The 22,540-nt window shown below is 42.2% G+C and overlaps 2 protein-coding genes across 2 annotated transcripts; both read right to left on the bottom strand.

Annotated features, from left to right (window-relative positions):
- Positions 1 to 9,563: 9,563 nt before the first annotated feature.
- Positions 9,564 to 15,431, bottom strand: arpc4 (actin related protein 2/3 complex, subunit 4). Its single transcript, XM_084173348.1, has 6 exons — positions 15,375 to 15,431; positions 11,382 to 11,500; positions 11,184 to 11,295; positions 10,590 to 10,685; positions 10,187 to 10,357; positions 9,564 to 10,102 (listed from the first exon to the last, which is right to left on the bottom strand). Exons 1-6 carry the CDS (start codon positions 15,375 to 15,377, stop codon positions 10,097 to 10,099), a joined length of 507 nt encoding a protein of 168 aa, XP_084029474.1. The 5' UTR covers positions 15,378 to 15,431; the 3' UTR covers positions 9,564 to 10,096.
- Positions 15,432 to 20,936: 5,505 nt separating this feature from the next.
- h1-10 (H1.10 linker histone) lies at positions 20,937 to 22,112 on the bottom strand. The gene has a single exon (XM_084173347.1). The coding sequence runs from the start codon at positions 22,052 to 22,054 to the stop codon at positions 21,470 to 21,472; it is 585 nt and encodes a 194-aa protein (XP_084029473.1). The 5' UTR covers positions 22,055 to 22,112; the 3' UTR covers positions 20,937 to 21,469.
- Positions 22,113 to 22,540: the final 428 nt, after the last annotated feature.

Raw genomic sequence — 22,540 nt, 5'->3', positions numbered from 1 at the left:
CTGACCATAACTCTATCCTCCTGATTCCTGCTTATAAGCAAAAACTAAAGCAGGAAGCACCAGTGACTCGGTTAATAAAAAAGTGGTCAGATGACGCAGATGCTAAGCTACAGGACTGTTTTGCTAGCACAGACTGGAACATGTTCCGGGATTCTTCAGATAGCATTGAGGAGTACACCACATCAGTCACTGGCTTCATCAATAAGTGCATCGATGCATAAAAATATGCCCCACCTCAGACAAACTGATATCTCGTCTATATGACGCTTTCCAATCTGTTAGCGCACCCTCTACAGATGCCATTAAGGCAAAATGGGAGGAAGAACTAGGGACTGATATTTCGGTGGCAGACTGGGAGGATAGCTTGGAGTATATCCACACCTGCTCCATTAACTCCAGACATCGTCTCATACAATTTAAGGTATTACACAGATTACACTATTCCAAAACTAAACTGCATAGGATATTTCCTGATACATCCCCTATGTGTGATAAATGTCAGGCTGAGCAGGGTACACTACTCCACTGCTTTGCCCTATGCTCTAGTCTGTATGGTTATTGGTGTGGAATATTTGGGGTCCTCTCTGAAGTTCTGGAGACTTCAATAGACCCAGACCCGCTTCTGATAATCCTGGGAGTGTCCGACTCCCTAAACGGATTAACCAACTCCCAAAAACAACTCATCTCTTACAGTCTCATCTCGGCAAAAAAATTAATCTTGCTGTTTTGGAAAAGGAGGGAAGCGCCCTCTACCAAATTATGGCTCAGCGAAGTTGCAAAAACTGTACACTTAGAAAGAATTATTATGTCATATTTATATATACCTTTGGGCAGCGTGTGCTGGCCCCGACACTCGAGCAGTCGGGAGGGGAATAGGGTGGAATGGGGGGGGGGGGGGGTTAGATAAGAACTGTACACATGTCTTTCATACCTATACACCATTCTTGTGTGTGTTCAATAAAAAAATGTTGAACAGAATAAGTGCATCGATGATGTCATCCCCACAGTGACCGTACGCACATAGCCCAACCAGAAGCCATGGATTACAGGAAACATCCGCACTGAGCTAAAGGGTAGAGCTGCCGCTTTCAAGGAGCGGGACTCTAACCCGGACGCTTATAAGAAATCCCACTATGCCCTCCGACGAACCATCAAACAGGCAAAGAGTCAATACAGGACTAAGATTGAATCGTACTACACCGGCTCTGACGCTCGTCGGATGTGGCAGGGCTTGAAAACTATTACAGACTACAAAGGGAAGCACAGCCGCGAGCTTCCCAGTGACACAAGCCTACCAGACGAGCTAAACCACTTCTATGCTCGCTTCGAGGCAAGCAACACTGAAGCATGCATGAGAGCACCAGCTGTTCCGGATGACTATGTGATCACGCTCTCTGTAGCCGATGTGAGTAAGACTTTTAAGCAGGTCAACATTCACAAGGCCACAGGGCCAGACGGATTACCAGGACGTGTACTCCGAGCATGTGCTGACCAACTGGCAAGTGTCTTCACTGACATTTTCAACATGTCCCTGACTGAGTCTGTAATACCAACATGTTTCAAGCAGACCACCATAGTCCCCGTGCCCAAGGACACTAAGATAACCTGCCTAAATGACTACCGTCCCGTAGCACTGACGTCTGTAGCCATGAAGTGCTTTGAAAGGCTGGTCATGGCTCACATCAACACCATTATCCCAGAAACCTTAGACCCACTCCAATTTGCATACCGCCCCAACAGATCCACAGATGATGCAATCTCTATTGCACTCCACACTGCCCTTTCCCACCTGGACAAGAGGAACACCTACGTGAGAATGCTATTCATTGACTACAGCTCAGCATTCAACACCATAGTGCCCTCAAAGCTCATCACTAAGCTAAGGATCCTGGGACTAAACACCTCCCTCTGCAACTGGATCCTGGACTTCCTGACGGGCCGCCCCCAGGTGGTAAGGGTAGGTAACAACACATCTGCCACACTGATCCTCAACACGGGGGCCCCTCAGGGATGCGTGCTCAGTCCCCTCCTGTACTCCCTGTTCACCCATGACTGCATGGCCAGGCACGACTCCAACACCATCATTAAGCTTGCCGACGACACAACAGTGGTAGGCCTGATCACTGACAACGATGAGATAGCCTATAGGGAGGAGGTCAGAGACCTGGCCATGTGGTGCCAGGATAACAACCTCTCCCTCAACGTGACCAAGTCAAAGGAGATGATTGTGGACTACAGGGAAAAAAAGAGGACTGAGCACGCCCCCATTCTCATCGACGGGGCTGTAGTGGAACAGGTTGAGAGCTTCAAGTTCCTTGGTGTCCACATCACCAACGAACTATCATGGTCCAAACACACCAAGACAGTCGTGAAGAGGGCACGACAAAGCCTATTCCCCCTCAGGAGACTGAAAAGATTCGGCATGGGTCCTCAGATCCTCAAAAGGTTCTACAGCTGCACCATCGAGAGCATCCTGACTGGTTGCATCACCGCCTGGTATGGCAACTGCTTGGCCTCCGACCGCAAGGCACTACAGAGGGTAGTGCGTACGGCCCAGTACATCACTGGGGCCAAGCTTCCTGCCATCCAGGACCTCTATACCAGGCGGTGTCAGAGGAAGGCCCTCAAAAAGACTCCAGCCACCCTAGTCATAGACTGTTCTCTCTGCTACCGCACGGCAAGCGGTACCGGAGTGCCAAGTCTAGGTCCAAAAGACTTCTCAACAGCTTCTACCCCCAAGCCATAAGACTCCTGAACAGCTAATCATGGCTACCCGGACTATTTGCACTGCCCCCCACACCATCTTTTTTACGCTGCTGCTACTCTGTTAATTATTTATGCATAGTCACTTTAACTCTACCCACATGTACATATTACTTCAACTACCTCAACTAGCCGGTGCCCCCGCACATTGACTCTGCACCGGTACCCCCCTGTATATATAGCCTCCCTACTGTTATTTTATTTTACTTCTGCTCTTTTTTTCTCAACACTTTTTTGTTGTTGTTTTATTTTAGTTTTTTATTAAAAATAAATGCACTGTTGGTTAAGGGCTGTAAGTAAGCATTTCACTGTAATATCTGCACCTGTTGTATTCGGCGCATGTGGCCAATAAAATTTTATTTGATTTCAACAGTAACATCTGTTACCCCCAATGTCTCTTTTGCTGTCTCCACAATAACCTTCAACCTGTCATTTCTGCTTTCCATAACCTGAGTCGTATTGATAACCTTACCAATAAATGCTATGAAGTCGACTTTATTCATTATCAAAGTGTCCTTTGACACCGCACATTCATGAGAGCAAGATTTCTGAACAGGCCTCCAAACCATGCCAGGACCAGCAGAAACACCAGCCCGTCATTAGGTCCACTTACTACAGGAGCAGCCATGGAAGCTCCATCATTCCACCAATCTGTCTTACAGCCTCTGCATACGATACATAGGGAATAATTCTACATCTCTGAGCCTCTCTCTGCACCTGGCATCCACCAAATGCTGCACTATGTTCCTCCCCACATTTACAGAGCAACTTACAGGAGCAATTAGGGTTAAGTGCCTTGCTTAAGGGCACATCGACAGAGTTTTCACCTAGTCGGCTCGGGGATTAGAACCAGCAACCTTTCGGTTATTGGCACAACGCTCTTACCCACTAAGCTACCTGCCGCTCCCACATTCACCGTAATCATGGTCCCCTCCACACTTGGCACATATTTTCCTTCATTTACATTGAACAGCTACATGTCCTATTCTTTGGCATTTAAAAAAACGCAATGGGGATGGGACAAATTATCTGACATTGAAACTAAGGAATCCTATCTGTACTTTCCCAGGCATAACCTTCTCAAACCTCAGCAGCACTGATAGGCTTTCACTTCTTTGACCTTCTTTCCTACTGATCAACCTTTTGGCCTCAATCACTCTTCCTCCCTTCACATTGTCTTTAATATCATCTATGGACATAGATAATGGGACTCCAGTGATGACTCCCCTCAATCTAGCATAAGCACCAGTGACATGGCTTTTAATCTTATTCCCATTAAGCTTTTCCATTTTCAGAATCTTCTCTTGCTGAGCCTGGCTACCACAAAATATTAAGTCTACCATTGCCAATGAACTGAGCTAATTTCACTTCACCTACCTCTTTCTCTGCTGCATTAGTTAGTCAGATATGGTGTAAGTGAGGCCCTGTGGTCTCATCAAACACTATAACCACTTTCCACTCCAACACATCACTACTCTTGCTTCCTACCTTGGCCCTCTTTATGCTTTCTTTACTAGACACTCCACTGCTTTCTGTATCATGATCTCTCTTCTTCCTATGTCTTTCCACTATCGACCATTCCGGTCCTTGACCCTCATTCTCCCGCTCCATACCATCAGAATTGACACCCATATTGTTGGCATTCCAGCACAGCTGTTGCTTCACCAACTTTTTCTAAATTTCCTCAATTTCGTCCGCACTACTAGCCGCCATATCCAACCTTCTTTCTGCCGAGTGGCTCCCTTATGCACACTGAATACATTTAATTCAACTGCTGAAAACCCTCCCACTTACTGGCCAACAGATTTCCTCATGGAGTTTTCATTACATTTATCTAAAGTCAGGGAAATGGTTCCAATTGTTTTTCCACCATTCATTTTTCCCATGGGGAATTTTAGAAACACTTATTATGGCATGACGTTTTGATAACCATGTAAATCTCTCTCATACAATATTACTTTTATCAATATATTCGGCTCTATTTACTCTCAGATTCGAGCTGGAAGTTTTTCCCCCTTTAAACAGGTTTTAACATGATCCTAAGACCTTTTCTGAGATTCTTTGTGGATACACTGATCTTGTACAGTGCATTCGGAAAGTATTCAGACCCCTTGACTTTTTCCACATTTTGTTATGTTACAGCCTTATTCTAAAATTGATTAAATTGTTTTTTTTCCCCTCAATCTACACACAATACCCCATAATGACAAAGCAAAAACAGGTTTTTAGAAATTGTAGCAAATTTATAAAAAAAAATAAACTGAAATTACATTTACATAAATATTCAGACCCTTTACTCAGTACTTTGTTGAAGCACCTTTGGCAGCGATTACAGTCTTCTTGGGTATGATTCTACAAGCTTGGAAAACCTGTATTTGGGGAGTTTCTTCCTTTCTTCTCTGCAGATCCACTTAAGCTCTGTCAGGTTGGGTGGGGAGCGTCACTGCACAGCTATTTTCAGGTCTCTCCAGAGATGTTCGATCGGGTTCAAGTCCGGGCTCTGGCTGGGCCACTCAAGTACATACAGAGACTTATCCCGAAATTACTCCTGTGTTGTCTTGGCTGTGTGCTTAGGGTTGTTGTCCTGTTGGAAGTTGAACCTTCGCCCCAGTCTGAGGTCCTGAGCACTCTGGAGCAGGTTTTCATCAAGGATCTCTCTGTACTTTGCTCCGTTCATCTTTCCCTCAATCCTGACCAGTCTCCCAGTCCCTGCCACTGAAAAACATCCTCACAGCATGATGCTGCCACCACCATGCTTCACCGTAGGGATGGTGCCTGGTTTCTTCCAGATGTGACGGTTGGTATTCAGGCCAAAGAGTTCAATCTTGGTTTCATCAGACCAGAGAATCTTGTTTCTCATGGTCTGAGAGTCCTTTAGGTGCCTTTTGGCAAACTCCAAGCGGGCTGTCATGTGCCTTTTACTGAGGAGTGGTTTCCATCTGGCCACTCTACCATAAAGGCATGATTGGTGGAGTGCTGCATAAATGGTTGTCCTTCTGGAAGGGTCTCCCATCTCAACAGAGGAACTCTGGAGCTCTGTCAGAGTAACCATCGGGTTCTTGGTCACCTCCCTGACCAAGGCCCTTCTCCCTGATTGCTCAGTTTGGCCGGGCAGCCAGCTCTAGGAAGAGTCTTGGTGGTTCCAAACTTCTTCCATTTAAGAATGATGGAGGCCACTGTGTTCTTGGGGACCTTCAATGCTGCAGACATTTCTTGGTACCCTTCCCAGATCTTTGCCCCGACACAATCCTGTCTCTGAGCTCTACGGACAATTCCTTCGACCTCATGGCTTGTTTTTGCTCCGACATGCACTGTCAATTGTGGGACCTTATATAGACAGGTGTGTGCCTTTCCAAATAATGTCCAATCAGTTGAATGTACCACAGGTGGACTCCAATCAAGTTGTAGAAACATCTCAAGGATGATCAATGGAAACAGGATGCACCTGAGCTCAATTTCGAGTCTCATAGAAAAGGGTCTGAATACTTATGTAAATAAGGTATTCCTGTTTTTTATTTTCAATACAAAAATAAAACCTGTTTTAGCTTTGTCATTATAGGTTATTGTGTAGATTGATGAGGACATTTTTATCCATTTTAGAATAAGGCTGTAACTTAACAAAATCTGGAAAAGGGAAGGGGTCTGAACACTTTCCAAATGCACTGTATATTATTTAGGCTTAGGAACGTATTTATGAATCGACCTACTTTTGTAGAGCCTTTACACATACAGGGGCCAATTCCGACCCGAATTAAGTGTGTGTAAATGGAACTTAATTCCTTTTTTATGCACTTTTCCCTCTATGGGTATTCTGAACTTGAATTTAAGAATGGGCCCGATTCAGACTTAGGAAATGTATGACTTTCCTACACACTCCTCAGTAGTTGGTATTCAGACTTACCTTAAGGGCTTTGCAGGCGTGGTTCCCTTGCACGCTGAATACATTTAATTCAACCGCTGAAAACCCTCCCACTTGCTGGCCAACAGATTTTCTCGTGCCGTTTTCATTCAATAGGGTTTTCATTACATTTAACTAAAGCCATTCCCTTTAAATTTGGTGAAGCTTTAAATTGAATTTTCTTGACAGACTCATTAAAATATATTATTTGGGGTTAGGAAAGTATTTATTAATAGTAATAAAAACAGGTTTGGAGAGCCTTGACGCACTAAATATATTGGTGAATCAAAAATAGTGGTTTGATTCATCCTGAAAGTTGGCATATGCAATTGTTCTATCCATGAACTATTGGAAGGTGAGTACAATAGGGGTTGAACAGTAGTCCTATAAATCTACCCTAATAATCATGGAACTGTGATGACACCATTGCGCCAGGTAGGCTTGGGCGGTATCCAGATTTTCATACTGTCATACTGTTCTTCTGCCATCCCGGTATTTACGGTATTACCCGCATAGCACAGCACAAAAAAAGCCCATTGGGCCTCTGTTACCAAAATGCTAACTGAATTAGCACAAGTAATAGCGAAATCCCACAGACGCTGTTAACTAAATTCTAACGTGCGAAACTGAACATAGACTAATTGCAAAGACAGGCAAATCCAGCTCATAAAGTTATACAAGCATAGCTAGTAGCTACCGAATGTCATTTTCAGTGAGTGTGGACATTTACAAGCGAAAGTAAACAATATAAATTGTGTGAGGGATTCTGAGAGGATTCATGTGAGTAGGCAGAGACTAATAGAGAGTGATGGGAAGAATATGTGCTTCAGTAAAGTAGGCATTCATAGCTATGGTTGTCAATTGTACTGCAGAAATGGATCGAAAGTCACAGAAAATAGAGGTTGTGGTGGCAGCGGCAGAGCAATACATGGGATTGCGAGGTTTTACTGCAGAACATTTGCAGGGGGTGTTGAGTGGTAGTGTTCTGTCCTCCCAGACCATTGGTCTGGAGTAGGATTAGATAGCGTAAATAGTGGAATGGGGTGGTGTTTCTTTTTTTTTTAGAGAGGGCTAATAGTTGGCAGGGTAATTTTTCCTTTCCCCCAATTTTATAGAACCGTATCACAAATAATTGTATGTAGGTAGGCCGTGAATGGCCTCACGCTCCAGTACAGTAGGTGGCGGTGTATGCACCATAAATTGGATGCGATCCGCCAACACAATCCTAAAGAAGAAGAGAAATTGAACAATGTTGTGATGCATGCTTTTCTGAAGGAAGAGCAGCATTTGTACACGGAGCACAGAGAAGGGAAAAAATATTTAGTAGGAAGCACAGGGGGAAAATGGCAGCTGTACAGATAAGAGCTCTTTGACTTCTAAAGCATGTCAGAAAGCCGTTATAAGATATCTGATGGCAAACATTTAGTAGTGAATTGCATACAAGTGTAACTTCATCACCTCATATGCGCTACACAACAGACTTGCTCCAGCTTTCTCTTGTTGTGCTCTTTACAAGGAACAAGTGACTGGCTCAACTGTTCTGGGGAACTACGGTAAGCTTCATAATGTAAAATTATGTGACAGGTGAAATGAAGAACATAATCTGCTTTATTTCCCAAGGTATTGCACAAGTTGACTGCAGCACAGGAGGTTGGTGGCACCTTAATTGGGGAGGACGGGCACGTGGTAATGGCTGGAGCGGAATATGTGGAAAGGTATCAACAACATCAAACACATCATGAGCAGACCTCCCCTCAGCAGCCGCCACTGGACTGCAGGTATTAACATTAACTTAAAAAGTAACTACAAATATTCAAATGTATTAAAACATTTCAAAGAAATAGTTTTGATGGTTTTAAACAATCCTGTGGCTTTTTCCAAAAAGCCCAGTATATGGTATACCCCCAAAGCCAAGTGCCAGGCTCCAGGTTTAAACTGCTAAGTATGGACTGCGTTCCATAATGATTCAAATAGGCCACATGTCCCAAATTGTTGCACAACTTGTAATACGTTAGCCTAATATGATCCACTATTGCTAGCGATCCTCAGGAACAACCACACAAACGTGAGAGAACAAAGGTAAACTAACGATGTAAAGGAATGTTACGAATTGCAAGGAAACTAACACAAAGTGACAGTTATAAATGTATGTGGGTCTAACTGACGGTGGCTACCAATAGTGGCTAATATTTAACACTTCAAATTGTAAAAAAAAAAATATACAGTGGAAAGTCTGGCCATATAATTAAACCAGTCTAGAAATCATAAATCAACTCTCTAGGTTTGGCACTATACTGTCATGTGTGCATGGCTACAGAAGCCTATAGCTTGGGTCTCCAAATTTCATCCCTTTAAGTTAGAAGGCCAGCATTTCATAAATTTCACTATGGAAAAGGTGATATGTTGATATGCTTCAGTTTGCTGCCATATGACTGGTTTCACGTCTCCAGTGATCAAAAGGTAAAATAGATCTAAAAGAATTGTCATTTATATTTACAATCCCCTTGTCCAAACAGATTACTCATTTACCTAGCTCTTATCAAGTTGTGAATTACAGTGCGTGGAGAATGGTGTTATGTCGGGAAAAAATTGATGTTTTTCAATTTGGAACCTTCAGGTTGCTCGACATTCATTGTTCCTTGCGCATAAAGGTGGTGGAATTATGAGGGGAATTAGGTCAAAGTCAGAATAAGCATATCTGTAAACACACCTCTATTTCTGCGATCTCCACCCCAAACAAATACCTGGCTGGCACATGCTTTTCCCCATGCTTATGTTTAAGGTCAGAATGCTGTAAAATTAAGTTCCATTTAGGAATTCCCCCCTATGTAAATAGTTAATGAATTAAATAATGTAGTGTAATGTATTTTTTCTTCATAAATAACACACCAAAATACAAACAAACAATAAAGGGATTTATTCATCATCACTGCCAGCACTATTATCATCATCACAATCATTTCCATCAATGATAGGGTCTGCTCTGTGTGTATTAAGACACCAAATGTGCACCAATTCATTTTTCCTCAGGTTTGAAGGTCTGTTGTAACAAAAACATAGAAAAAAATGATATGTGTGCATATAATATTTATATAAAAAACTAAAACAAACCGTTTACATTATCAGACAAAAAAGCTCTGCATTCCCCTGTGCTCATTAATATTGATTAGGGTTTCATTTTAAGAACCCGCCCTGATTTAACGCTTTCTTCTAGGCAGAAATTAAATGAGGCTGTGTACAAACATCAATATTTTTGAGCACAGGGATACCTTAATGATGAAGGGCCACACCCCATTGGTCTGATGAGTCTTTACTTTCTTTCACTGCGATTGACTGGTCACACTTTTGCCCCTTCTCTCTCGGTCCTGTGATACGTACCCTCCAAGAAACCATGGTGACGGTTGTGATCAGCGTCAGGAATGTTTGGGAATTTTCTTAAAACTGCGTAAGTCAAAAACATGTATGTCAGGTAAAATGAAAACTTCTAGGTGAAAAGACAGACAGACAAAAAAAACAGACACTCACGTTTTTGAGGAACTCCTCAGCGACGATCCGGGCCCTGGCGTTGACAGACAGCTTCATCTCACTGATCTCCTTGTCGATCTCTTCCATGAAGTGGATGACGAAGTCCACCAGCTTGTGCTTGTACATCTGCTCTGTGTGGAAGTTGGTGATGAGGAAACTGATGTCATAGCCCTGCGGACAAATGAAGGAGAGAGGGAGAGATAAAGGAGGGGAAATGATGAGTAAACACTGTGTGAGACCGTTTTGGTCCTTGTACTGCCAATATTTTTCATTGTAAATATTTTATTTGAAAGTGTGAAATTATGACCGCTTGAGTTCTCTAAGAGGGGAACAGACCAAGTCATTCTCTTAATGTTTCAACTCTAAAACTGTTGGTTGCGCCACCAGTCCTCTCATTTCTCACCTCCACTGGTTTCCTCCTCAGGATGAAGAAGTTCTCTGCTCTCATCATCATGAAGCGCATGAATTTATGGCACAGGATCTTCTCAATCTCATCTGCCTTCAGGGACACACCAATCACACAGCAGTCAAACTCAGCACCCACCAATCACAGGCTACAGCTCTAAAAGCCACCAATCATACACCAGGTCATAAAAAACAACTAATCACAGTATACATTTCATGTCTATGCAGCCCTGTGTAGCTCAGTTGGTAGAGCATGGCGCTTGCAACGCCAGGGTTGTGGGTTCATTTCCCACGGGGGGCCAGTATGAAAATATATGCACTCACTAACTGTAAGTCGCTCTGGATAAGAGCGTCTGCTAAAATGACTAAAATTTAAATGTATGACAAACCAGCACACAATCATCCTCACAGAACAGCAAAAAAAAGTGTACAGCTGAGCTTCCATCTCTGTACTTCTGTTTGGGTAACGACAATGACGGAGGAAAAGATAGGTGTTCCCAAAATATGAATAAAGCATGAATGTCATCTAAATCAAGCCTGTCAACTGCACAGAAGGACAGTTAAACACGTTGGAATCAGTAGTCGCACTGACCTGCTTGACAGCGATGCTGACTCGGACTGAGTTGATGGAGCCCTCTATAAGAACCTTCTCCTTGTCATTACGACTGATGATGACTGGCTGCAGCAGCAACTCTTTACTGCTCCTGAGGGGGATAGCATACACGTGCAATGTCAAACACCCGGAAACACACACTATCACGCACACACAGACAGACAGACAGGGACTCACCGGACCTCCACCTCTGGCTTGTTGTGGCGCTCCACCACCTGAGAGGAGAAGTTCTCCAGACAGAGGGCGGCCTGTAGCGTGGCACGCACAGCGTTGAGGTACGGGCGCAGAGTCGCTGTCTGAGGGAGGGAGAGCGAGAGAGGAAGAGGAGAAAGAAAAGTTAGAAGATGAGAGGGAATATCTCCCTTACACTCTGCCAAATACCCCTACCACTCTTTACCTCACCACTATAACGAAGACGCCCCTTCCCTAAATCCCATTTTAAATCCAAGAGGGGGAGTGAACTAGACCGCAGCCTCTCTTACCACCAAATACCGCCTCACTCCACCCTACTATCCTCCAAAACTATTAGCTAAAAGGCCCTTACTCTTACTCCTACACCACCACCCCTCAAAAACAGAAGGCAAAAGTACTGTCAGGCATGCAGGCCTAGACCTGCAGCAAAAATTCTTGGCATACTGTGTCTTCCATAGCAATGGCTCATGGTTGGGCTTGGGCTGACAACACACAGCTCAGCAGTGCATATTTGATACTGCGGTTTCTAACAGCTCAACACTGATTTCACCATCATAGAAACTCAAACATATTAGTCAGTAAAAGTTCAAATAGGCCTAACAACCGAAATGCAAAACAATAATAATGTTGCCTGCGGAACATTAGTGAAATCACCATTAAATTGATACATCCAGGAGTCTCTCAAATGTAAAAAGAGGAAGTATATTGACCACATGAGTACAGTGCTTTCGGAAAGTATTCAGACCCCTTGACTTTTTCCACATTTTGTTACGTTACAGTCTTATTCTAAAATTGATTAAATAGTTTTTCCCCCTCAATCGACACACAATACCCCATAATGACAAAGCAAAAACTGGCTTTTAGAATTTGCACATTTATTTTAAAAAACATAAATATCACATTTACATATGTATTCAGACCCTTTATTGTACTTTGTAGAAGCACATTTGGCAGCGATTACAGCCTTGAGTCTTCTTGGGTATGATGCTACAAGCTTGGCACACCTGTATTTGGGGAGTTTCTCCCATTCTTCTCTGCAGATCCTCTCAAGCTCTGTCAGGTTGGATGGGGAGCGTCGCTGCACAGCAATTTTTAGGTCTCTCCAGAGATGTTCGATCAGGTTCAAGTTCGGGCTCTGGCTGGACTACTCAAGGACATTCAGAAACTTGTCCCGAAGCCACTCCTGTGTTGTCTTGGCTGTGGGCTTAGGGTCGTTGTCCTGTTGGAAGGTGAACCTTCGCCCCAGTCTGAGGTCCTGAGCGCTCTGGAGCAGGTTATCATCAAGGAGCTCTCTGTACTTTGCTCAGTTCAGCTTTCCCTCGATCCTGACTAGTCTCCCTGCTCTGTCAGAGTGACCATCTGGTTCTTGGTCACCTCCCTGACCAAGACCCTTCTCTCCCGATTGCTCAGTTTGGTTGGGCAGCCAGCTCTAGGAAGAGTCTTGGTGGTTCCAAACTTCTTCCATTTAAGAATGATGGAGGCCACTGTTCTTGGGGACCTTCAATGCTGCAGAAATGTGTTGGTACCCTTCCCCAGATCTGTGCCTAGACAAAATCCTGTCTCGGAGCTCTACGGACAATTCCTTCGACCTCATGGCTTGGTTTTTGCTCTGACATGCACTGTCAACTGTGGGACCTTATATAGACAGGTGTGTGCCTTTCCAAATCATGTCCAATCAATTGAATTTACCACAGGTGGATTCCAATCAAGTTGTAGAAACAGCTCAAGGATGATCAACGGAAACAGGATGCACCTGTGCTCAATTTCGAGTCTAATAGCAAAGGGTCTCTACTTAAAGTATTGTTGTTGTTTTATCAATTTGCAAACATTTCTAAAAACCTGTTTTCGCGTCGTCATTATGAGGTATTGTGTGCAGATTGATGAGGAATTTTTTTTATTTAATCCATTTTAGAATAAGGCTGTAACCTAACTAAATGTGGAAAAAGTCAAGGGGTCTGAATACTTTCCGAATGCACTGTACATATCCCTAGAATATAGCCTAGGCCTAGTTACACTGAAGGCAATCATGGCCATAAATGGGTTTGAACAATTGCACTATTAACTTCACAGTTCACCATTGCACCATAGCAATGTAATGTACACCACCTCTGTTTCACATAACGGACTAAACTCCACGGTGAAGGAAGTTTCTGATGAACTTCACCAATGGCGTGGAGCCGAGACCAGGCTTTGTGGAATCTAGCACTGACTACATCGATTTGCCCAAGGTTAATACTTCAACAACAACAAAAAATATTATGAAACTCCCATTGAATAATGCCTATAATAGATAAGGATGGTGTGTACACATTGGCTCTGGCCTAAGGCCTTACAGCAGTAGCTTGAAACAGTAGAGTGCACTGCCACTACATGCATTTTGAGGATGACTATATCTAGCTACTTCAATCCAGCCTGCATCTGATTTGGGCCGAGAAAACATTTCAAATCAAATTGTATTTGTCACATGCGCTGCATACAACAGATGTAGACCTTACCTTGATGCTTACTTATAAGCCCTTAACCAACCATGCAGTTTTTTTTTAAAGTAAGAAAATACTAAACAAAATCTAAATAAAATGTACTAAAGTAAAAAAAGTAACAAAATAAAATAACAAGGTTATATACGGGGGTACCGGTACCAAGTCAATGTGCGGGGGTACAGGTTACTTGAGGAAATTGAGGTAATATGTACATGTAGGTAGCGGTAAAGTGACTATGCATAGATAATAAACAGCGAGTAGCAGCAGTGTAAAAAAGGGGGTCAATGCAAATAGTAATTTGATTAACTGTTTAGCAGTCTTATGACTTGGGGGTAGAAGCTGTTAAGGAGCCTTTTGAACCTAGACTTGACACTCCGGTACCGCTTGCCGTGTGGTAGCAGAGAGAACAGTCTATGACCTGGCAGGCTGGAGTCTTTGACAATTTTTAGGGCCTTCCTCTGACACCGGCTGGTATAGAGGTCCTGGATGACAAGAAGCTTGGCCCCAGTGATGTACTGGGCCGTACGCACTACCCTCTGTAGCACCTTGCGTCAGATGCCAAGCAGTTACCATACCAAGCGGTGATGCAACCAGTCAGGATGCTCTCGATGGTGCATCTGTAGAACTTTTTAAGGATCTGAGGACCCATGCCAAATCATTTCAGTCTCCTGAGGGGGAATAGGTGTTGTCGTGCCCTCTTCACGACTGTCTTGGTGTGTTTGGACCATTACAGTTTGTTATTGATGTGGACACCAAGGAACTTGAAGCTCTCGACCCGCTCCACTACAGCCCAGTCGATGTGAATGGGCCGGACATTTCAGTGGGCAAGTCTTATTGCAACCCTATGCGTGTGGAGTGCAATGAAGGGAAATCTAAACTTTGGACGTACCTACTGCAAAGCAAAATAATTCAGGCAAGGTGCATAGCTAGCTAGGACAAATGAAAGCAAATGTTGAGACAGGTTCCTGCAGACCTCTTTAATACCAAGGCTGGCTGCCTGAGATTAGAGATTTCGCCTAACTAATTACCCTCTTCTACCACCTTGTGTTCGATATATTTTCAATGTGGCATGGGGATCTTTACTCATGGCATTCATTTTTTTTATTTACCAGCTTGATAGATGACGTAAAAGAGCTCCCAGCTTCACCATTACCGATAGCTAACTTGGCTAGCTAATAGTTACCAGAAAATGTATGTTTATATTTATGCATACATTTGAAAGGATACTTTAGTTTACAGTATTTGGCACTAACTGCCAAACTATCAAACTAACCTTGTATCTAGCTACATCACTAGCTAAAAACAGATTCTCTCACATTTTGGGTGGGGATGCTAACTGACGTTTGCTAAGCTTGCTAGCTACCAAACCAAATCTAGCAATAAACATACGCATTAACGCAAGCAAGGCTCAACATACTACTCATCGTATGACTGATGTTGAAATCATGTCGAAATGTCTTTATTTTCATAGCTAAAAATGATAGCTACATTCTCTTACCATTTCTCTGTATCCGCTGGGGGAAGACGGAAGTACACTTGCCAAGGCACTTCCGTGACCCTCTGCGCTCAGCGGAACATACCATGTACAAAACTTCATAGGGGAGCGTATATCGTCAAGACGAAGATTGTTCTGTACAATTAATTGTTTGAATGTAGCAGACAAACATTGAACACTTGTATTATATTTTTAAAAGCCATTGTTGGTGGTTTTCAGTATTTGGTTACATAATTTCCCAATTTAAATAGGATGAGAACATTTTGATGATATCTTTCACAAGTAGCAAAATGTTCATATAAAAGAGAATTCTGAATTATTTGGGTTCTCTCATTCTTCATATGAGAACAGTACTCAATCTAGAAATGGTTAAACTGAATGATAGTGATTTTGTCTCATTATTCTTATCAATCTAAAACGTGTCTGGCTGGTGTTTTCTTCCTTATAAGGTAAAAGGATCTCTCCACTATTTTTGCCAATAGGGGGGAAACGTACAAAGGTCTGTTTCCATAGTCTTCGTGAATCGTGGGTCTTATTGTACAATTATCTGATTCTTTATTATTAACGATTTCATTTTGTGATTCTAAAAGAGCTGCAGTGTGCAAGATTCTGCTCCAGAGCCAGATTCTGTCCCATTAGATCTTTGCATTTGTTGAGTGTGTAGGCCCCATGTGTAAATTGACTAAACTACATATGATCTTGAAAAGGATTGTACCGTTACACACTTCAATTGTGAAGACAATGTTTAACTTGGATGTTCTAAGCCCTGTTGTGTAATTAGCTCTTGATCTCAAGCCACCACTAAAGGCAGGTAATGTGAACTGACTATAAAAGGGAATGAGAGATTCTGAAGATGCTGTGTAGTAATAGTAATAGAACAATCATTGCCGCGGAAAGTAGTTTGGGGGTGGGGGGGCTGCGGCAAAAAACAAAACAAACATGGCCGAGCTACAGAAGACTATCGGTCCTCTAATACAGTACTAGTAAATGCACTACTTTTGTGACAATTTTTTTTAATTGATGAAGACTATCGGTCCTCTAATACAGTACTAGTAAATGCACTACTTTTGTGACAATTTTTTTTAATTGATGAAATAGCGTTGTGCAGCTGCCTTCGCTTCACAAGTAAGCAAGTGTGTAGTGCTGGGGGAGCGCCTCACTTTTTTCAATTTGAGAATACATGGAAAATGTATTCTGATCAATTCTAAATAAATTATATTTAATTACCACAAAAATTCCATAAAAACAATAGAATGACAAACCAAATAAATGTGTAGGCTACATGTGTGCACTGCGGAGGCCCGTTGGAGGCTTGACAAGTTAAGAACATAAGAAAGTTGAAAAAAATATCTAAATTAACGTGTCTGCGTTGATGTTCATAAATCTCCACAGACCTGCTCTTGCGCAGGGAACTCAGAACGATATGTGACCACTTGGTTACAGTGACACCATTTTGCCGAGGACACCCAAACCAGAGTGGCCACCACAAAGCCCAAGAGCCTGACCCTTTCTGGAAGTTGCTGTAACCCTGCTTGGGCCAAGTTGGAGGTAATAATGCATTTAGGTTATAGTTTATTGAGATGCATGAATACACCACACCAAAAGCTTGATTTTTATGGCTGTTTTAAAACGAAATGCCTGCAATTCTACATATTAATGATTTATGTTCACTACTTGGTCAATTGATTTGATTAAATCTATGCAAATAAATTATATGAATTGATAGTTCACCCCTCTGTTTTATTTTATTCTGTAATAAGGTACAGTGGGGAAAAAAAGTATTTAGTCAGCCACCTATTGTACAAGTTCTCCCACTTAAAAAGATGAGAGAGGCCTGTAATTTTCATCATAGGTACACGTAAACTATGACAGACAAATTGAGAGAAAAAAAATCCAGAAAATCACATTGTAGGATTTTTAATGAATTTATTTGCAAATTATGGTGGAAAATAAGTATTTGGTCAATAACAAAAGTTTCTCAATACTTTGTTATATACCCTTTGTTGGCAATGACACAGGTCAAATGTTTTCTGTAAGTCTTCACAAGGTTTTCACACACTGTTGCTGGTATTTTGGCCCTTTCCTCCATGCAGATCTCCTCTAGAGCAGTGATGTTTTGGGGCTGTCGCTGGGCAACACAGACTTTCAACTCCCTCCAAAGATTTTCTATGGGGTTGAGATCTGGAGACTGGCTAGGCCACTCTAGGACCTTGAAATGCTTCTTACGAAGCCACTCCTTCGTTGCCCGGGCGGTGTGTTTGGGATCATTGTCATGCTGAAAGACCCAGCCACGTTTCATCTTCAATGCCCTTGCTGATGGAAGGAGGTTTTCACTCAAAATCTCACGATACATGGCCCCATTCATTCTTTCCTTTACACGGATCAGTCGTCCTGGTCCCTTTGCAGAAAAACAGCCCCAAAGCATGATGTTTCCACCCCCATGCTTCACAGTAGGTATGGTGTTCTTTGGATGCAACTCAGCATTCTTTGTCCTCCAAACACGACAAGTTGAGTTTTTACCAAAAAGTTATATTTTGGTTTCATCTGACCATATGACATTCTCCAAATCCTCTTCTGGATCATCCAAATGCAGTCTAGCAAACTTCAGACGGGCCTGGACATGTACTGGCTTAAGCAGGGGGACACGTCTGGCACTGCAGGATTTGAGTCCCTGGCGGCGTAGTGTGTTACTGATGGTAGGATTTGTTACTTTGGTCCCAGCTCTCTGCAGGTCATTCACTAGGTCCCCCCGTGTGGTTCTGGGATTTTTGCTCACCGTTCTTGTGATCATTTTGACCCCACGGGGTGAGATCTTGTGTGGAGCCCCAGATCGAGGGAGATTATCAGTGGTCTTGTATGTCTTCCATTTCCTAATAATTGCTCCCACAGTTGATTTCTTCAAACCAAGCTGCTTACCTATTGCAGATTCAGTCTTCCCAGCCTGGTGCAGGTCTACAATGTTGTTTCTGGTGTCCTTTGACAGCTCTTTGGTCTTGGCCATAGTGGAGTTTGGAGTGTGACTGTTTGAGGTTGTGGACAGGTGTCTTTTATACTGATAACAAGTTCAAACAGGTGCCATTAATACAGGTAACGAGTGGAGGACAGAGGAGCCTCTTAAAGAAGAAGTTACAGGTCTGTGAGAGCCAGAAATCTTGCTTGTTTGTAGGTGACCAAATACTTATTTTCCACCATAATTTGCAAATAAATTCATAAAAAATCCTACAATGTGATTTTCTGGATTTATTTTTCTCCATTTGTCTGTCATAGTTGACGTGTACCTATAATGAAAATTACACGCCTCTCTCATCTTTTTAAGTGGGAGAACTTGCACAATTGGTGGCTGACTAAATACTTTTTTTCCCCACTGTATATTGTAACCATGTGTGCAAGCTAATCAAATCAAAGTTTACTTAGCGCTGTCCTTTTAGAACCACGAAGGGTGCTCCAATCGTTTACAATAACACTTATCAAGATCTGTTGCCTACGCCTAATAGTACTACTCATCATTTATTATTATTATTACAAATAGAAGATTATCACTTCTCACAATGGTGCTCGTTTAGTAAAGTTAGATCAAAGCTTAATCAATGTCTTGCAAGATCACATAACGATTAATTTGTATTTTACGTAACAGAACCGAATATAATAGCATAGCATAGTAGGCCTATAGGCTAATGTTAAATTTACACCAAAAACACCTCCGTTTCAAATCAAATCAAATCAAATCGTATTTGCCACATGCGCCGAATACAACAGGTGTAGACCTTACAGTGAAACGCTTACTTACAGATAAGTAAAAAAATAAAAATAATTAAAGAGCAGCAGTAAAATAAAATAACAGTAGGGAGGCTATATACAGGGGATACTGTGCGGGGGCACAGGTTAGTCGAGGTAATTGAGGTAATATGTACACTACCAGTCAAAAGTTTGGACACCCACTCATTCAAGGGTCCCCCTTCACCTTTACTACCCTCCATATTGTAGAATAATAGCGAAGACCCCAAAACCATGAAACAACACATATGGAATCATGCAGTAACCAAAAAAGTGTCAAACAAATCAAAATCCACTCCACATTTGAGATTCTTAAAATTTATATCGAGATTTTAGGATGGTTAGCTGAAGCTGAATAGGGTTTCTTTTTTTTAATCTCATGCGCCAAAACTCAACAGACCCACTAGGCAGGATATACGCTTTCAATTAAACAAAATACAAGAAAGGTTCAAAGTTTGTTAATATCATGTGCGCTAATTCACTCACAAAACAGTAATTCAAGAAGATCGAAATGCATAGGCTATTCCCATGAAACTGATTGAAATCAATCAAATGACTGGCATGCAGATGCAGTTTCACAGGTAAAACGAGAATAATTATCATTCACAATTGACAGTGATGTTGGCCTATTTTGAAATGAGGTATGCCTAACTTGTTTTAGGGTATTAAAAATATTACATTTTCTTGAGACAATATGTGTGGGCATAGGCAGATGTTGCAATTGGAGGATGCATTTTATTCATATTTTATAATAGGGCTCTCGGACCCTGTTCCTGGAGAGCTACCATCCTGTAGGTTTTCATTCCAACCCTAATCTAGAACACCTGATTCTAATAATGAGCTGTTTAATAAGATGGATCGGGTTAGTTAGAACTGGGATTGGAGTGAAACTCTACAATATGGTAACGCTCCAGGAACAGGGTTGGAGAGCCCTGTAATGATAGGCTGATTCAATAGGCTACATCTGTAGGTACAAACTTTGATTGAGGAAATGACATCATTTACATATTTTTTTGCACTACCTAACCTAAAAAAAATAGCACAACACAACTGCAAGTAAGATCTGTGGTAGGTCTGTAGCCGTGGTGTCTGTGTGCTGCATGTGTTCCCCGCTGGTTTCATCCAGATGAGCAGAAGCCAAAATGCAACTGTCCTGCGCTCATTATGAACAGGGTAATAAAGGACCTTGAATGACAGCACCATGGACAACTCTGTTCACCAGAGGCTTCATGCTGCTATTTTGATCTGCCGCTGACCACATTTTAGCCTTCTCCATTTACATTGTGTCATAGCCGACACTCGGATTAGCCTACGCTGTAATTCATTAAACTGGAATGGATTAATTTACGGCACCAGTTGCAATCCAATGTATGTAAGATTTATGCAATAAACTGATATTGGGCGCTGTAAAACATGTTTTTGCTGCGCTACAGCAGGCTATATATGTCTGCTAATACAGTACTAGTAAAGGCCCTGTGCACTACTTTCGATTTTTTTATATATCTTTTTTCAAGGGGCGCTGCAGTACCCTCAGCACCCCTTCTTCCTACAGCTATGAGAACAATCTGAAAATATGAAGCTGAACAATACAGGGAAAAACTCAAATTAAATTAGTACTACTTGTCTAATTGAAAACAATGTGCCCAACATACATAATTAAAGAATATAAGATACTTAATAGTATTGACATGGGTCTATGTATGGTAAAGACAGGCAGTGGAAGAAATTATCCTCACATTCAAATGTAACACCTTAAATAAAAAAATGCCATATGTCACAAAATGCAAAAAAGACTGTTAAGGTATTTATTTACAGAGATTGGCATTGAAGCAATTGTCACCTTTTCTGAAGAGACAATACAATTCTCATCAAATAGACCTAGTCTTTTAAACCATCGGTTTCTCAGAATTACAAATACACTTTTGCAATGTTGTCAACGACCTAGAAAATAATGAAAAGCCACAATCTGCATTTGCTGCTCATATCTGTAAGGGGAAACCTTTGGGTAAAGGGAAAAACAAATTTGTTACAATCTAACACTTTTGTAGCAGGGCATCTCTCAGACTGACAAGTGACAACATAAAACTGGGGGCGTTGCCTGTTATTCAAAGCAACACTACACTCATGGTCCCGCTGACAATACGCCACTGAGCCAATCACTGCCTTGCAGAGTATAAACATAGAAAACAAATTTTAGCCTATAAGCCATTGATGATTATGCATTGTATGCCAATGAAACAAACCATTAAAAAAAAAACTACCACAAAATAAGCTGTATAAAAATAAAAATCTCAAATAAAGTTCTGTATGCGATAGCGACTAGGCTACTTCTTTCTCGGTGACTTGGCTGGTGGCTTGTTGGCCTTCTTCGGCTTCTTGTTCTTCTGTGCAGCGTTCACCTTTTTGGCACCCAGCTTCTTCAGTTTAGCCGCGGGCTTCTTTACACCAGGTGCCTTCGGGCTGTTCTTCGCCTTTGGCTTGACTACGGTTGCCTTCTTGGTAGTCGATGCTTTGGCAGTTTTCGTGGTGGTCTTGGCTGGCTTGGACGGAGTCTTTTTCGGTACCTCTTTCGCGAACTTATCTTTATTGAGCCTGAAGGAACCGTTCGCCCCCATGCCCTTTACTTGGATCAGCGTGTTGTTGAGTACCAGCGCTCGGATGGAATACCGCAGGTAGGTTCGCCCATTCTGCTCATCGAACCAGCTCGCCTTCTTGGCTTCATTATAAATTTTTACCAAAGACGAACCGCTTCTCTCATTCAACATTTTGACAGCGTCTAGCACAAGCACACTGTACCTGCCAGGCTTATTCTTATTCTTTTTCTTCTTCTTCTTTTTGGCTGGACTAGGCCTACTTGCCACTGGAGCCTCCTCCGCGTTGATAGTCACCTCCACCTCGCTTTTCACCATGGCTTTTACTTTGAAACCAAGGTGAAGTTCTGCAATGCACTGTTATCACCGTCGGGTTTGCTATGTGTGTGGTGGGTTGGCTTGGCTATATAACAACCAAACGGACGTGATTGGGAACAACAACACAGAGTGCGGAAATGGTGTGTTGGAAGATGTGCTTTTAGATTTTTGTTTGGAGGTGATTTTATCGTAATTGGCCAAGTCATTATTTTATAACCAGCAACTTTTCTGAAGCCTAAGCGATGCATTATTTTCTGTATTGCGGTCACATCGGTCCATGTCGAAATCTCAAAGAAAACAGTGAATGAGTAGAGGGCACTCCACACTCGCAGCACCAAATAGGAGGGGGGAACCCACTTCAGGAGCAAAATACTTGAAAACGGTCAATTATTTGACAAAATACTAATTGCAAACCAACAGTGTAGAGTATGGCCATTCCAAATTGATCAATGCTATCCCGATTAAATGAAATACCACTGCAACACA

Source organism: Coregonus lavaretus, assembly GCF_964263955.1.
Source record: "Coregonus lavaretus genome assembly, chromosome: 12".
Classification (NCBI taxonomy): domain Eukaryota; kingdom Metazoa; phylum Chordata; class Actinopteri; order Salmoniformes; family Salmonidae; genus Coregonus; species Coregonus lavaretus.
Note: the sequence above shows the minus strand (reverse complement) of the source record. Positions and strands in the feature narration are given on the sequence as shown.

What these genes read in the sequence shown, in the direction of transcription:
- arpc4 (XM_084173348.1), bottom strand. An exon ending in TCAGCATCGCTGTCAAGCAG is followed by an intron (nt 10,686 to 11,183) that starts GTCAGTGCGACT and finishes GTGTCCCTGAAG; the next exon opens with GCAGATGAGATTGAGAAGAT. An exon ending in TGAGGAGGAAACCAGTGGAG is followed by an intron (nt 10,358 to 10,589) that starts GTGAGAAATGAG and finishes ATTTGTCCGCAG; the next exon opens with GGCTATGACATCAGTTTCCT.
- h1-10 (XM_084173347.1), bottom strand. Translation starts at nt 22,054, where the DNA reads ATGGTGAAAAGCGAGGTGGAGGTGACTATCAACGCGGAGGAGGCTCCA.